Raw genomic sequence first — 16632 nt, 5'->3', positions numbered from 1 at the left:
ATAAATAAGTATGCCTAAGTCATATACAGATGCCATGATAGACATACATGAAGGAAAAGAGGGAAAAGGCAGTGTTTTATGAAATGGAATGGAGTAAGAGAAATAGATTTTGATTTCAAATAATTATGAAGCATTTATTTTGTGTCAGGCTCAGCACTGAGCTCTTTATTTCATTATCTCACTTTAGCCATAACCACACAACAGTAGGTAAAGCACCTATTATTTATTTCATTTGGGAGATGAAAAACCGATTTACAAAGTCTGAGCTACACTGCTATAAACCAACCCACTTTCTGTCTCTGACAAAGTGGAATGTTACCATAATGGATAATATACTGCTGAAGTTCTCCTTTATTTTAAAACAGGGGAAAGGACCACTTGTACCCTACAGAGAACTCTGATACGATAAAGGATTCTTTCTTTGGACTACAGCACCATCTTAATTCAGGACAGAGTTTAGAGTCTATGACTCTGAAAGGCAAAGCCCCACAGAAGCAGATGTCCCTTCTCAACAGTTCTGAATTCCAGCCCCAAATTAGGACAGTTGCCAAGAGTTGCAGTGACTCATGCATTCTTTCTTCAAACAACCCCCCTACCAAAGACCTCCTTTCGGGTATGTATATATTTATGAACTGAGACTAAGCTATATTTATCAGGACTACTCTACTCACTAGGGGACCTGCAAAGAGAACCAAGGCTTCTCTTTGAACTAAATAGCCAAATAAAAGTGAATAATCTTACTAGAGTCCAGAATCTCTCACCATTTAAAGGCTGCTCTATTAAACCGTTAAGTAACTTGTAAGTAATTACTAGGTACTTACAATTGTACGTTTAGGAAAGGAACCATTTAAAATGAATCTGGGTTTAGGAGGAAAGCCTTTATCATAGAAAAATATTCGTTCTCATTTTTTCCGAGATAATTCAAAGCAAATAGGGTTTTTGTCTCATCATCAGAATTTACTTGTACCATTGTACAGAGGCTGGTACTAAATCCATTTCACATTCTGAAAATTTGGTTTCAGTAGGAGCATTCAGTGCCCAGCAACTGCTGATCTTAAGCCTAAGAATTAAATATGACTCACAGCCAAAGAGAAATAGGAAGGAGTCAGTTTATCCATGTAAGGGCTTAGACTGAAATAAAAAAGCAAATAGGAACTCAATGGGATTATCTCATGACAGGGAGTGATATTATAAAAGCAATTTTGGTACCTTACATTACATTGTAATGTCAACCATATATCTCTGTGACATCAAGGGCATGACAGGAATTTATCTCCACCCTCACAATTAAAATTTCCAAAGTAGAGTATCTGCAGTGTTAGTAGAAAGTCTTTTAAATTAAAAGTGGTTGGGTACATAATTTACATTAGTAAGGATTTCTTTTAATGAAAAGATACTCTGTTCACATTTTTTCAACTGAAATATTTATGATCCCCTATTCTTAAAATTATACTATGATTTTGATATATTAATTTTAGACTTTAATGCAACCCTAGGCTACATTAATAAAAAAGAAAATTTTCCCACTATACTCAGCACTTGTCAGCTCACATTTGGAATATTTTATGTAGACCTGGGCACCAGACTTTGAGGAAGATATTTATTCACTCATTAAGCAGTTATTTATTCAGCAGTTATCAAATGTCTGGCACTCTTCTAGGTGTTAGGAATACAGCAATTTAAATAAAAAAAAAACACAAAAATCCTGCCATATAGATCTTATATTCTAGATGGGAAGACCAATAATAAGCTAGATAAATAAGTACATAGTGTTAGATGATGATAATGGCAATGGGAAAAAATGAAGCAAGAAAGGTGAGCGGGGGGAATGTTAGTTTTGTACAGGTTGACAAAGGAAGGCCTCTTAAAGAAGGTAGCATTATAGTAAAGATCTATAGAAGGTGAGTTCCTTATAAGCAGGGTACCTAGATTGGTGAAGGGACCACTGAGAGATATTTAGCCTCAAGAAAACAGATAGCATTTATTGAGTATTCGTTATGTGCTAACTACTATGCCAGGTGCTCTATACACATAATCTAACAAAAACCAAGTGAGATAGAGATTGTTAACCCCATTTTAAAAATGAGGACACAGTTAGGGAGCTCCTGCCTTGCCAAAGAGGACAGCTGCTTCTCAGCTCCAGTTCATTATTATCTTAGACTCTAAGGCAAAGTCCTCTGCTTCATCCTATTGTAGGTTTGTTGTTTACCTAGGCCTGTTTTTGTTTGTTTGCTTGTTTGTTTGTTTTAATCAAGGCTATGCTGGCCTACTGTTCAAGCCAAACAAAAATGTGACAGATACAACCCATGGGCTGCCAATGTGCAACCTCTTCCATAAGAGTTACTAGGATCATTGAGTTTTAAGGTAAAACAAGATAGATTGTAATTCAGTCTGAGTTAATAGTCCTACCTATGCAAAAATGGGAAAGGATAGCTTCAAGAGATAGTGAATTCTGTATCACTGGAAATGGAAGTATGGGCTGGATAACATTGTTATGAGACTCTGACAGATAGAATTAAATCATCAAGGCAGATATGAATTTTAAAGATCCCTTTCAACCACAAAATTGTGGAGGACTAAGATTAAGTGGGCCATTGTGGTAGGTCTAGAACTGAGGTCATGGAGGGTTATAACAAATGTATTAACCTGGTTGTCTTCCTTGTCTTTATTATATTGACATCATACCAGAAAAGGGGGTACAGAACTGAATTAGTCAACCAGCTAGTATTTATGAACACTACCTCTGCATCCTACTTGTAAGAGATGGGGTTTAGAATATATAGCAAGGAGCTGGAACGAAAACCAGAAGCTATATACCTCCCTGTTTAGCAGGGGCTATGCCTATGGTGTGTAGGAAATAAACAAGGGAATCATTTGTCCTAAACTCACCTGAGTGCCTTTCCTTTATGTTCAGACAATGATGGTTGAGATGAGGTGCAGGAAGATGCCATGACAGCTCTTTTAGTATAGGTACCAGCTTCCTCTTAAGAAGAGGAGATAAGCTGTTTTTGTTGCCATGCCTCAGAATTTAGAGAAGCTTTTTCAAGTGTGGCTGTTTCAAGGAAGAAACCACTTGGAGGCTAATGAGTGAACCGCCTGTGCTCAGATTTGTCCTACTTGTCTTCATTCTTTATTTCTTTAAGACCTACTATTGGAAAATGTTTTAAGTAACTATTCCTATTCAGACTTAAATGACTGATTAAATCACTCTTAAAATATTAACCATTCCCAGAGGAATTTTTATCTAACAAGGATAAAAACTTTAAGCTCTATTCAATTCAGCAGATATCTTTTGAGTCAGTCATTGTTTTGAGTATCTGGCTTACAGTGATAAATAAGATACAGTCCTTGATCTTAATGAATTCAGTCTAGTAAAGGAAACAAACTCTAAAGCAGATACAGTCCAATTAGGTGTGATATATGCAACAGTGAAAGTATTTATTAGAACATTTTATCAAATGCCTGATATATACCAGGCATTGTCCCAGGCACCAAGGATATAAAGACTAACAAAAGCCAGTCCCTCATCTCAAAGTTGATTGATTGAGATAGGCAGTTTTAACACTGCATGATAATTCTTTGTTGGAATTAAATACCCAGAGCTTTGAAAGCACAAAGTATTGTGCGTAAGGAATTAAAAATAGTTGGATATGATTAGATCATAAAATACCAAAGCTATTATCTCTAGAGACATTTTGAGTATCAGTGGGAAAACTATTTTTCTACATGGCCCTGAAATCAAATGAAGTTTGTTATTGACACTGCTTGTCATTAACTACGTTACTCACAACGCATTTATTGAATGTGACCACCTCATTAAAAAACTTTAAACCATATCAAATAAACCCAAGTATTAACTAGTAACTAAAAGGAGAAGGGTTTCCTGTCACATGGCAAGCTTCTTTAACCAAATTCCCAATGTTAGCAGACCATATTTTCCTCATCCTTTCTTATGGAAAAAAATAAAACAGTCGTTTTCTGGCTGAATCCCAGAGATTTTTTTTTTTCATAAAAACAAAAATACATACAATAAATTGTAAATGGAATATTGTATAACCATTATTTACATACAAAAAAGTTAATGCATATTAAGTGAAAAAGCAGTTATAAAACAGTATATATAATATACCATTTTTGCAGCAGAAGAAATTTATACACACACACACACACACACACACACACGTATATATATGATAGATAAAAAGCTACAAGGAATGTACAAAGTGTTAACAACCAGTATTTGTGAGTAGTGTCATTAATGGGAATAATAGTTTTCTACTGCTGCATAGCAAGTTACTACAAACTTGATGCCTAAAAAAAAATACCCATTTTTTAGCTCATAGTTCTGTGGATCAGAGTCCAACAAGTTATGGTTGGGTTTTCTGCGTACGTTATCAGACTAAAATCAAGGTGTCAGCCAAGCTAAATTCTCATCTGGAAGGTCTGGAGGAAAAGTCACTTCCAAGTTCATTCTTGTTGACAGAATCTAGTTCCTTGCAGTAGTAGGACCAAAGTCCCATTTCCTTTCTGGTGGTCAGCCAGAGTCCACTCTCAGCTCCTAGACACCACATGCATATCTTGCCATATGGCCCTTTCCATCTTCAAGTCAGCAATGATACATTGACATCCTTCTCCTGCTTTAAATCTCTGACTTCATATCCTGCAAACGGCCAGAGAAAAAAAAACTGCTTTTTAAAGGTTTGATCCTTTGAAAAGACAATCTTCCGATCTTAAGGTCAATTGATTTGGAACCGTAATTACATCTGCAAAATCCCTTCGCACCAATACTTCTTGACTGTTTGAATCACTAGGAGAAGGTATGTGTATACCAGAGGCTAGGAATTTGGGGGGAACTATCTCAGAATTCTGCCTACCACAATGGGTGATCTTTATTTTTTTTCACACATCAAACATACGATATTTCACGGGGTTTTGTTTCCTGATTTTTGGGTTTTGTTTTTAAGCTATATTTTGAACTCTTTATCCTAACAAATGTTAGATGTTTATGGATCTGCTTGGCTTATTTTATTTTTCTTGGCCTGACCACCGTATCTTCTTTATTTTTAGAAGCTATAAAATTCTAGACTAAGATAGACAGGCACTTGATACCTAGTCTCACTTAACTCCTAAGCAGCTGTGGAACCTCGAGAAAATGATGATATGTCTCAGTGTTCCTAAGCTTTTCAAAAGAAGTCTAAGAACTAAAGTGGGATCATATATAATGTACTGGTTAAAATCATAGGATGTCATCCTGGTTATACATTTAGTGCATGTATAACTTGGGCAAGTTACTTGGCCTCTATGCCTCAGTTGTTTTTTTTTCAATCTAGAAAATGGAGGAAATAGTAAAGTAGTGCCTGTTTCAGAGGTTTGTGGGAGGATTAAATGACTGTGTGTGTGTGTGTGTGTGTGTATTAGAGTGGTGCCCAACATCTGATAAGGATTCAGTAAATGTTACTCTCTGTAATTGTTCTTGTTCTTGTTATTACTTAGGGATGAAATGAATTTTACTTATCCGAAAGTCTGAAGACTTCATCCTGACTTTTCTATTAACCTGAAGCGTGATCTTAGACAAGTCGTGAAAATGTTTTAGCATTCTTTTTTTCATCCATAAAAGTATAAATTTGGACTAGATTAGCACTGTGGCTCCTAAAAGTTAAGCTGATATAGTTGTTAGTGTTTCTTAGATAATAATGACATTAAAACCATTACAAATAATAAATCCAATAAGGTATCTGGATACAAAAATAATACAGAAATGTCACTAATCTTTTATGTACAAACACCAGTTGGAAGAGTCAGTGCATGTATATAATGACTCCCATTATAGGGGGAGGTCAGTCTCTGTGGAATAGAGACTTAATTCACTGCTATAATGGCAACATCTAACACAGTCCACATAATAGAAGTGGACTTTTGTCCACTTTATAAAGTGAATGTTCTCACGGAATTCTCAAGCTAGTGGGGAAGGCAGACAAGTCAGCCATTACAGTACACTGTGGTGAGTCCTATGGTATAAGGAAAAGTGCTAAGTACTGCAAGTATTTCTGTTGAATTTTAGAGTTTCTGTGTTCTGCTTTTGCCCTCTTCAGCTCTGTTAGAACAAGGCAATAAACTACGTAATGCAATGGTGATTTCTGCAATGAAATCAAGCCCAGATACTAGCATGTTGTTGGATGAAGTTCATCCTCCTTTGAAGGAAGATTTTCTTAGAGCATCAACACAGTAAGTAACAGGACAAACATGAACCCAACAATTCATTTCTTAATAGTTCTTAACATGTGTTTTTTGTCAAGTTATGGACTAAATAATTTTGGAAATTTTCAGCAAGTAAAGAAGCCTAAATAAGGAGTTAAGAAACTCAAAATCTCGACCTAGCACTAACACTTGCTAAATATGTAAATGGCTAAATTCTTTGCTCCCTCTGAACCAGCATGCTTGTGTGTAAAATGGGGATGTTCTCTCCTCTCTCTGTTATAGAAACGAAATGAGATTCTAACGTAGAAAAGGGCTTTGTAAATTGTGAAGTTTTATATATATTTAAGGTAATTAAGGCCTGAAGTATGTTAAATTTTCCATGTTGAATCATCTCCATGTATATCTCTTAGCTTAATTCTGATTTAAATTTTTCCCATGAGCTAGCCACTGAGAAAGTATTTTTTTCATACCTTAGGATTAAAGCCTTATCTAGGAATCAATTTAAAGAACACATTGAAGATCCTCTCCTCCCTCCAGCAGAGAATACATTTTGGAATCATGACACAAAAGCTGATACCAGAGCCATACAGCTGCTATTGGGCAGGTAAGAACTCTTAACTAGCTTTCTTCCTTGTAAATTCTTCCTCTAACTGTACGTTGTTAACAGACTCACCTTCCTAAGGCAACATTTCCTTAGAATATCCAAGTCATTCCCTTGGTTATTCATTGCATACAAAATAAAAATTGTTATTCATTACCTACTAAATAAAAATCTAGTCTTCAGCCTTCTATTATTAGCTTCACTTACAGAATGGTCTCCAATTCACCTTTCCATTCTTCTCATCTTTCTCCAGTACCAGTGTTAGAAGGATATAATGAAAAGAGTATGAATTTTAGAGCACACACAAGTTGAAATTTGGGGTCTGTCTCTTATTATCTATATGGCCTGCACAATTAGGCAGGAAAAAAATAAAAGGGATCCAAATTGAAAAGGAAGAAGTAAAACTAACTCTATTCACAGGTGACATGACCTGGTATGTAGAAAATCCTAAAGAATCCACAAAAAACTGTTAGAACTAATACATATAGGAAGGTTGCAAGATATAAAATCAGTATACAAAAATTAATTGTACATCTATATACTTGTGGTGAACAATACAAAAATAAAATTAAGAAGCAATTCCATTTACAATAGCATTGTTAAGAATGAAATACTTAGGAATAACTTTAACTGAAAAAGTAAAATAAACTCTGAAAACTGCAGAACATTGTTTAAAGAAATTAAAGGTCTAAATAAATGAAAAAAATCCCATGTTCATGATTTAATGCAATTTCAATCAAAATCGCAGCTGACTTCTTTGTAGAGATTGATAAGCTGATTCCAAAATTACTGTGAAATTGTAAGGAACCCAGACTAGCCAAAACAATGTCAAAAAAGAAATAGGAGAATTCACACTTCCCTATTTTAAAACTTACTACTTTTTTTTGGCATTTTTAAAAAATTGAATATAGTCGGTTTACAATGATGTGTTAATTTCTGGTGTACAGCATGGTGATTCAGTTGGGTGTATGTATATATATGTGTGTGTACATATATATATATATATATTCCTTTTCATATTGTTTTTCATTATAGGCTATTACAAGGTATTGAATTGAGTTCCCTGTGCTATAAAGTAGGCCCTTATTATTTGCCTATTTTATATATGGTAATTAGTATCTGCAAATCCTGAACTCTAAATTTATCCCTCCACCCTTCCCTTTCCCCGCTGGTAACCATAAGTTTGTTCTCTATGTCTGTGAGTCTGTTTCTGTTTTGTACATAAGTTCATTTGTGTCACTTTTTTAGATTCCACGTATAAGTGATATCATATGGTATTTCTCTTTCTGGCTTACTTCACTCAGAATGACAATCTCAGGTCCATCCACGTCGCTGCAAATGGCACATCATCTGCAAATACTCTTTCCCATTCTGTAGGTTGGCTTTTCATTCTATTTATGGTTCCCTTTGCTATGCAAAAGCTTATGAGTTTAATTAAGCCCTGTTTGTTTATTTTTGCTTTTATTTGCTTTTATTGCCTGGGTAGACTGCCCTAGAAGAACATTGCTACGATTTATATTGGAAAATGAAAATGTAAGTCCACACAGAAATATGTACATGATATTCCATAGTCATAATAGTAAAAAATATCCAACGATTAGTGGATTTTTTTTTAACATTTTTTATTGATTTATAATCATTTTACAATGTTGTGTCAAATTCCAGTGTAGAGCACAATTTTTCAGTTATACGTGAACATATGTATATTCATTGTCACATTTTTTTCTCTGTGAGCTATCATAAGATCTTATGTATATTTCCCTGTGCTATATAATCTTGTTTATCTATTCTACAATTTTGAAATCCCGTCTACCCCTTCCCACCCTCCGCCCCCTTGGCAACCACAAGTTTGTATTCTATGTCTATGAGTCTGTTTCTGTTTTGTATTTGATTAGTGGATTTTTTTTAAGTGGTATATCCATACAGTGTAGTATTATTTGGTCATAAAAAGGAATAAAGTACTAGTAACATGCTGCAGCATGGATGAATCTTGAAAACAGCATGCATGCATACTAAATAAAAGAAGTCAGTCACAAAAGAGTAAATATTTTATGATTACATTTATATGAAATGTACAAAATAGGCAAATCTGTGGAGTCAGAAAGTAGATTAGTGGTTCCTGAGAGCTGATGTGATGCAGGGCAAAGCACATGAACCCCACATCCAGCAGTCTGAACTTTTTTTTTTTTTTAACATTTTCTATTGATTTATAATCATTTTACAATGTTGTGTCAAATTCCAGTGTAGAGCACAATTTTTCAGTTATACATGAACATATATATATTCATTGTCATAGCACTCTGAACTTTTAAGACTCCCACTAGAGAGATGGGCTCCCCAAATACCTAACTCTGAAAGCCAATGGGGCTGGTATCCAGGAGACTCACAAGACAATAGCAAGCAAAGAACTAATTCTTTACTGCAGGAGAGCACTCTTCTCAAACCATGACTATCCCCCAGGGCTTGGTGAAGAAGGAGCAGCCAAATTAGCTATCTCCCAGTCTTTCCCTGAAGAAGGTTTATCTGCATACTTTAAAAGCTACTGCCTGAGGGCCAGCCTTCTAATTAAGCAGGCATCTAGAGGCTCACTACAGTCATCTCCAGAGAATATGGAAGCTGCTAGACGCCTCCCATGCCATCTCTCCCAAGCCTTCTCCAGTAATAAAATCAAGTTACCAGTCTCTCTGGAGGGAGCTTATATACACATCTGATGCCCCAGGTTTTACAGCAGCCACCAAAAAATAGGCCACCAGATTGCCTAGCTCTAACAACCAACAAAACTTGCATTCATGAGCTCCACAGGAATACAGCAGACAGTTCTCAATGGGTGCAGGAGCACGCCCACCATCAGAGCTATATACCTGGACCCAGCACAGAGGAAGCAGGCAGAAACACCCATCTCCCAGTTTCTCCCTGGAAAGTGCTGCTGCTGTGGATTCAGCTTCTAATCAGCCTACATCTAGGTGTTGACTATAATCCTCCCCTTTGGGACACTGATGGGTCTTAGTACACCCTCAACTACTGGGAGCCACTAAGAACAAAGTATTAGACAATCACAAAAGCTTATGAGACAACTAGGATCTTGGGCTGGGCTGCTCAGTGAGGTTCATCTCCTACACAAGACCATTCTGTGAAGACTTGAGATAGGTGACTGTTTTATCTAATAAGCAGAAACCAACACAGAAAGTCAAGGAAAATGGAGAAACAGAGGAATATGGTCCAAACAAAAGGACAGGATAAAAATCCAGAAACATATCTTAATGAAGCAGAGTTAAGTAATTTACCTGACAGAAAGTTAAAAATAATGGTCATAAAGATGCTCACTGAGATCAGGAGAACAATGCATGAACCAAGTGAGAATTTCAATAAGAATTTCAAACTTATTCAAAGAAATACTGGCTGAAAACTTCCCTAACCTGGGGAGAGAAACAGACATGCAGATCCAGGAAGCCCAGAGAGTTCCAAACAAGATAAATCAAAGGAGACCCACAGTAAGCCCTGTTATAATTAAACTGTCAAGTTACAAGGAAAGCATCTTAAAAACAGCAAGAGGAAAGCAACTTGTTATGGACTAGGGAACCCCTATAAGATTATTAGCAAGTTTTTCAGCAGAAACTTTGCAGGCCAGAAGGGAGTAGGCTGTTATATTAAAAGTACTGAAAGAAAAGAACAGCTAACCAAGAATACTCTACCTGCCAAAGTTGTCCTTCAGAATTAAGGAGAGAAAGAATTTTCCAGACAGACAAAAGCTGAAGGAGTTCCTCACCATTAGATCAGCCTTACATGCAATGTTAAAGGGAGTTCTTCAAACTGAAATGGAAGGGCACTAATTAGTAACAGGGAAACATATGAAAGTATAAAACTCACTGGTAAAGGTAAATCTATAGTTAAATTCAGAATGCTCTATTATTCTAATGATGGCAGATAAATTACTTATAAATCTAGTATGAAGGTTAAAAGACAAAAGTGTAAGTAAATATAACCACAATAATTTCTTAGTAGATATACAATGTAAAAGATGCAGATTGTGAAATCAAAAAATTTTTAATGTGGGTGTGAGAGAGCTCTGGTATGTGTTCAAAGTTACATTATCACCTTAAAATAGATTGTTATGTTTTATATAAACCTCATGGTAACCCCAAGGCAAAAGCCTATAGTAGATATGCCGAGGAGAAAGTGAAAGGAATCAAAACATACCACTACAGAAAATCATCAGATCACAAAGGGAGAGAGTAAGAAAGGGACAAAAGAACTACAGATCAACCAGGAAGCAATTAACAAGATGGTAGCAGTAAGTTCATACCTATCAATAATTACTTTAAATGCAAATGGGCTAAATTCTCCAATTATAAGACAGAGTAGCTGAACAGATTGAAAACAAGACCCAACTATGTGCTGCCTACAGGAGACTCACTTCAGCTTTAAGAATCCCTACAAAGCTCAAAGTGAAGAAATATGAAAGATGTTCCATGCAAGTGGAAACCAAAAGAGAGTAGGGAGTACCTGTTCTTATATCAGACAAAATAGTCTTTAAGCCAACTGTAGCAAGATCAAGGAGGTCATTATATAATGATAGTTGGCCAATTCATCAAGAGGCTATAACAATTGTAAATATTTGTGTACCCACCAAAGCACCAGCTAAATACAAAAAGAAAATATTAGTGGGTCTGTAGGGTGAAATAAACAACAATACAGAGGACTTCAACAACGAATAGATCATCCAAACAGAAAATCAATAAGGAAAGATTGGACTCAAATGACACATTAGATCAGATGTACCTTATAAACATACACAGAATATTCCATCTAACGACAGCAGAACACATATTCTTCTCAAGCACACATGGAACATTCTCCAGGATGGATCATATGTTAGGCTACAAAACAAGTCTTAATAAATTTAAGAAGATTGAAATATCAAGCATCTTTTTGGATTACAATGGTATGAAACTAAAAATCAATACAAAAAACAAAAAAACCTATAAAATTCACAAATATGTAGAGATTAAACAGCAGGCCCCTGAGCAACCAATGAACAAAGAAGAAATCAAAAGAGAAAAAAATATCATTTAAGACAAAGAGAAGTAGAAACATAACATACCAAAGCTTATGGGATACAACAAAATCATATCTAGGAGGGAATTTTATAGCAACAAATATGTGCATTAAGAAATAAGATCTCAAGTGAAAAAAAATAACTCTACACCTCAAGGAACTAGAAAAAGAATAAACTAGCCCAAAGTTAGCAGAAGGAAAGAAATAGCAAAGATCAGAGTGGAAATAAATGAAATAGAGACTAAAAAGACCTAAATAGAAAAGATCAGTGAAACTAAAAGCTGTTTTTTTCAAAAGATAAAATAGACATGCCATTAGCTAGACTTACCAAGACAAAAAGAAAGAGGATTAATAGGAGACATTATAACTGATACCACAGAAATACAAGGAATCATAAGAATGTTTGTGGATGACAGGAAACACTAAAGTCTGCCAGAAACTGTTGGAACTAATCAATGAATTCAGTAAAGTTGCAAGGTACAAAATAAATATACAAAATTCAATTTTGTTCCTATACACAAACAGTGAACTTAGGAGAACAGTCCATTTACAATAGCATCAAAAAGAATCAAATTAGGTATAAATTTAAACAGGGAGGTGAATTTTTCATCTGTACACTGAAAACTGTAAGACGTTGATAAAAGAAATTGAAAAGAACACAAATAAATGGACAGATATTCCATGTTCATGGATTAAGAGTTAATATTGTTAAAATGTCCGTTTGACACCAAGGCAACAAAAGCAAAAATAAGTAAGTGGGACTACATGAAACTGAAAAGCTTTTGCATAGCAAAGAAAACCGCTGACAAAATGCAAAAGCAGCATTGGGAATGATAGCAAATATTTGTAAACCACATATCTGATAGGGAATTAATATCCAAAATATACCAAGGAACTCATACAAATCAATAGTCTTAAAAAAACAGCCCAGTTAAAAAATGGGCAAAGGACCTAAATAGACTTTTTTTCCAAAGAAGATATACAAATGGCCAATAGGTACATGAAAATGTGCTCAACATCACTAATCAAGGAAATGCAAATCAAAACCACAATGAGATACCATCTCACACAGATTAGGATGTCTGTTACCAAAAAGAAAAGAGATAATAAATGCTGGTGAGGATTTGGAGAAAAAGAAAACTCTTGTACACTGTTGGTGGGAATGTAAAGTGATACAGTCACTGTGGAAAACAGTGTGAAGATTCCTCAAGAAATTAATGAAACTGCCATATGACCCAGCAATCCCAATTCTGGGTATGTATCCAAAGGAAATTAAATCATTATCTTAAAGGGATACTCCCCTGTTCATTGCAGCCTTATACATAATAGCCAAGGTATGGAAACAACCTAAGTGCCTATCATGGATGACTGGATCAAGAAAATGTGGTATAATATATAAACAATGGAATATTCAGCCTCAAAAGAGAAAGAAATTTTGTCAGTTGTGACAACATGGATAAACCTGGAGAGCATTGTGCTAAGTGGAATAAGCTAGACAGAGAAAGACACATACTGCATGGTATCGCTTATATGTGGAATCAAAAATAAAGTCAAATGTATTGAAATAGATTGTAAAAAAGTCATTTCTGGGAGTTGGAGGAAACAAAGGGAGGTTGGTGAAAGGGTACAAACTTTCAGTTATAAGATGAATAAGGTCCGAGGAGCTAATGTATATGAAATAGGTACCTATAGTTGATAACACTGTATTGCATAACTGAAATTTGCTCAGAGAGTAGAACTTAAATGTTCTCACAAAAAAAAAAAGAAAGAAGGAAGAGGAATGGAAATATGTGAGGTGATGGATGAGTAACTCCGTGAGAGGAATCCTTTCACAATGTATATCAAATCATCATATTGTACACTTTTAATATGTTATGATTTTATTTATCAATTATACTTCCATAAAGCTGGAAACAAAGGCTTTTTTACCTACTCCATAGAAGACAGTGGAGAATTGCTTTCAGAATTCTGAAAATTCTTAATTTTTGTTTAACTTTTTTTTTTTAATGGAGGTACTGGGGATTGAACCCAGGACCTCATGCATAGTAAGCATGTACTCTACCATTGAGCTATACCCTTCCCCGTTGAAAATTCTTAATTTTTGAACTCAGATTCCATTCCCAATCAAACTGTCAAACATGTGTGAAGGTAGAGTAAAAATATCTTCATATATCCAGGGTCTCAAAAGATTGCCTCTCTTGCACTAGTTCTTAGGAAATCACAGGATATCCTCTACCACAAGGAGAATATAGGAAGAAAGAGTAAGGCATGGAGTTCGCGAAGTAGGGGATCTAACACAGAAGAAAGAGAAAAGGAGGTTTAAGATCTGTGTCATGTTTAGAAAGCAAACACTCCTTATGGGGAGCAAGACAGGACTTCAGTAGGAATATTTCTAAGGAAGGAAGAGGGTAGGTGGAAACATTTCTCCTGTGTTTGACCAAATTGAGAGGGAATTTTCTGTTCTCTTGGAGAGTTCAGTAGTAAAATACTGATAGGCACATAAAAAACTAAGTAAATGAAAATTAAGGCAGTTACTAAAATAAGGAAAACTAGAAGTTGGATAAGAAAGTGTAGTAAATTATACTTGGCTCTGATATGATGTTAACACTGTACGTTAACAACAAAAAATTGTAAATTGAGAAGATGGGGAAGTGAAATCTGTGTCCAAGAGTAATGGTATAAATGAGGATTTTTTCATTTTTCATTATAGAAAGTCCATAGAAAAGTGAAAAATCAGAAAATAGCAGTACATATGTTACTTAGAAATATGAAGGTAAATACCAAAAGAAACACCCTAAGGAGGCAGGTAGCTACTGTTCTTTATTATGTCTTGTAATCCGATTTGACTTTTAAAATAGGTGCATTTATTCTTTGATTAAAAAATGTTTAAGAAGAAAAAAAAAGGAAAGTGCTCAGGGTGGGCTTGTCTTGTAGCCGAAGAACACAGGCAAATTCTAGCCTCTTCCCCCCATTTTTTTTTAGCTTCCATGTCTCCTGCCCTCCACAGGAACCCCGGCCTCTGGCCTGTGCCAAGTAGCTCTGACCTCTCCAGGTTTCTGATTATAAGTATGTACCAAATACTGCATGTAGGGAAATGGGGTGCCTTTTTATGTGTCATAGACAGAAGAATGAACTCAAAGAAATGTTAATTTGAAAAAAAAAGTAAAAAGTGGAGGACTGTATAATGAATGGTGGAGATCTTCATAACTTTAAGGGTGTGCAAAGCAGGGGGGAAAAGCAAGCAAATGAGTTGCGGGGGACCATAATTGGCAAATGAGAATTTTGTAGAATATACCAAGAAGTAGTGCTTCAAAATGGAGCAGTGCTCAGAAGCTGCAGGGAAGCCATGTGGGTTGGAAAGTTGTTACCTGGGTTTTGGCAGTTAGGAAGTTCCAACCTTTAAGAGAGAGATTACTATAGATCAGTGGTTCTCAACTGGGGGGCAGTTCTCCCCTGCATCCCACCCCTTGGAACATTTGGTAATGTCTGGAGATATTTTGTCACAACAAGGGGAATGCTACTGGCATCTGATGAGTAGAATCCAGGGATCCAAAATACACAGGATAGAGCCCAGTGACAAAGGATTCTCTCACCCAACTTGTCAGTAGTGCTGAGGTTGAGAAACCCTACTATAGAATAAGAAAAGGTGAAGAAAGGAACATTTATTGAACATCATTTGTTCTAAGAAATGTAGGAACATGATCTAATGTGAAGGTAGTGATCATGTATTATTTTCTTGAGAAATTAAAGAAGGGAAAAAAGTATAGCAGCTAGCTTGAAAGCGAAGCAAAGTTGAAAGAATTCATAATTGAAATGCTTAGCACAGTGCTTGGTTCATATTAAATATTGAATAAATATTGCTTTTATTATTATGTTCATTATGAATTAATAAGTTCACTAACAGATGTTGATTAAACGCTCGTTACTATAGGAGAAACAAAAATGAATGAAATATACACATATTTGTATGCATATCTTATTAGTTTACAAATTCTTTATAAGTAGAGTATCTGTTTTACTCATTTCTCTATCTCACGTAGAATTAAATCTTGCCATAATTAACCTAAATACACATATTTTTGCTTAATGGAAGAAAGCATATTTATGAATTAGCCATTCTTCACAAAAAAAATATATATATAACATTGAACTCTTTGAATTATGGTTAATTGTTTACGTTTTTTCCCTCCCTCCTAGACCATAAGTGGCACAAGAATAGACAAGTTAGCTTAGTCATCTCTGTATCATTCAGGACCTAACACCATGCCTGGCACATAATAGGTACCCAGTAAAATGTTTGTTAAATAAATGAGTGAGATCACAATCAGTGTCAGTAATGTGTTTTCTTAACAGTAGCTGTTGACATCCCAGAGGAGGGGGAATGTAATATGAAACTATTTATCAGATAACCTTCTGTTTAATGTGAGACTTCTGTTTAACATATTTTCTTCCATGTTTAGAACCTTAGAAAATTTACCAAAAAAAAGAATAGCTCAGCAGAAACTTCTTTTAAAGTCCTACTTTGTTTTTCTTATCTCTGCAGTGCTGAATTATCCCAAGGTCGTTACTGGGACGGGCTAGGCTCTCCTCCAGATTCCCCATCTCCTGGCAGTGATGTGTATTGCAGCAGTGAACCCAACGACCCTCAGTATGACCAGAGTCTCCTGGAGAACTTATTTTACACAGCACCTGTAAGTCATTGAATCTGAAGCCTTAGGAATTGGAGAACAAGAGTATTAATGATATTAGTAGGTGCAGACATGTTACCACTTGCCAGA

General features: G+C 35.5%; 1 protein-coding gene and 1 non-coding gene across 5 annotated transcripts in view; one reads left to right on the top strand and one right to left on the bottom strand.

Annotated features, from left to right (window-relative positions):
• The window catches only part of C2CD3 (C2 domain containing 3 centriole elongation regulator), a 107723-nt gene that overhangs the window by 13745 nt on the left and 77346 nt on the right, over positions 1-16632 (top strand). For all 4 annotated transcript variants that reach the window (XR_004139305.2, XM_031460315.2, XM_031460316.2 and 1 more), the window contains 4 exons: positions 366-613; positions 6093-6225; positions 6674-6802; positions 16398-16545. Coding sequence is in view for 3 of the 4 variants with exons in the window: in XM_031460315.2 (XP_031316175.1) it covers positions 366-613; positions 6093-6225; positions 6674-6802; positions 16398-16545 (658 nt within the window). In the remaining variant the exon portion in view is untranslated. The remainder of the gene's footprint in view (positions 1-365; positions 614-6092; positions 6226-6673; positions 6803-16397; positions 16546-16632) is intronic.
• Positions 13862-13935, bottom strand: TRNAS-ACU (transfer RNA serine (anticodon ACU)). Its single transcript has one exon. It is a non-coding gene; the product is annotated as a tRNA-Ser (tRNA).

This window comes from Camelus dromedarius, chromosome 12, assembly GCF_036321535.1.
Source record: "Camelus dromedarius isolate mCamDro1 chromosome 12, mCamDro1.pat, whole genome shotgun sequence".
Taxonomy (NCBI): domain Eukaryota; kingdom Metazoa; phylum Chordata; class Mammalia; order Artiodactyla; family Camelidae; genus Camelus; species Camelus dromedarius.
This window is presented reverse-complemented; position numbering and strand designations above follow the sequence as displayed.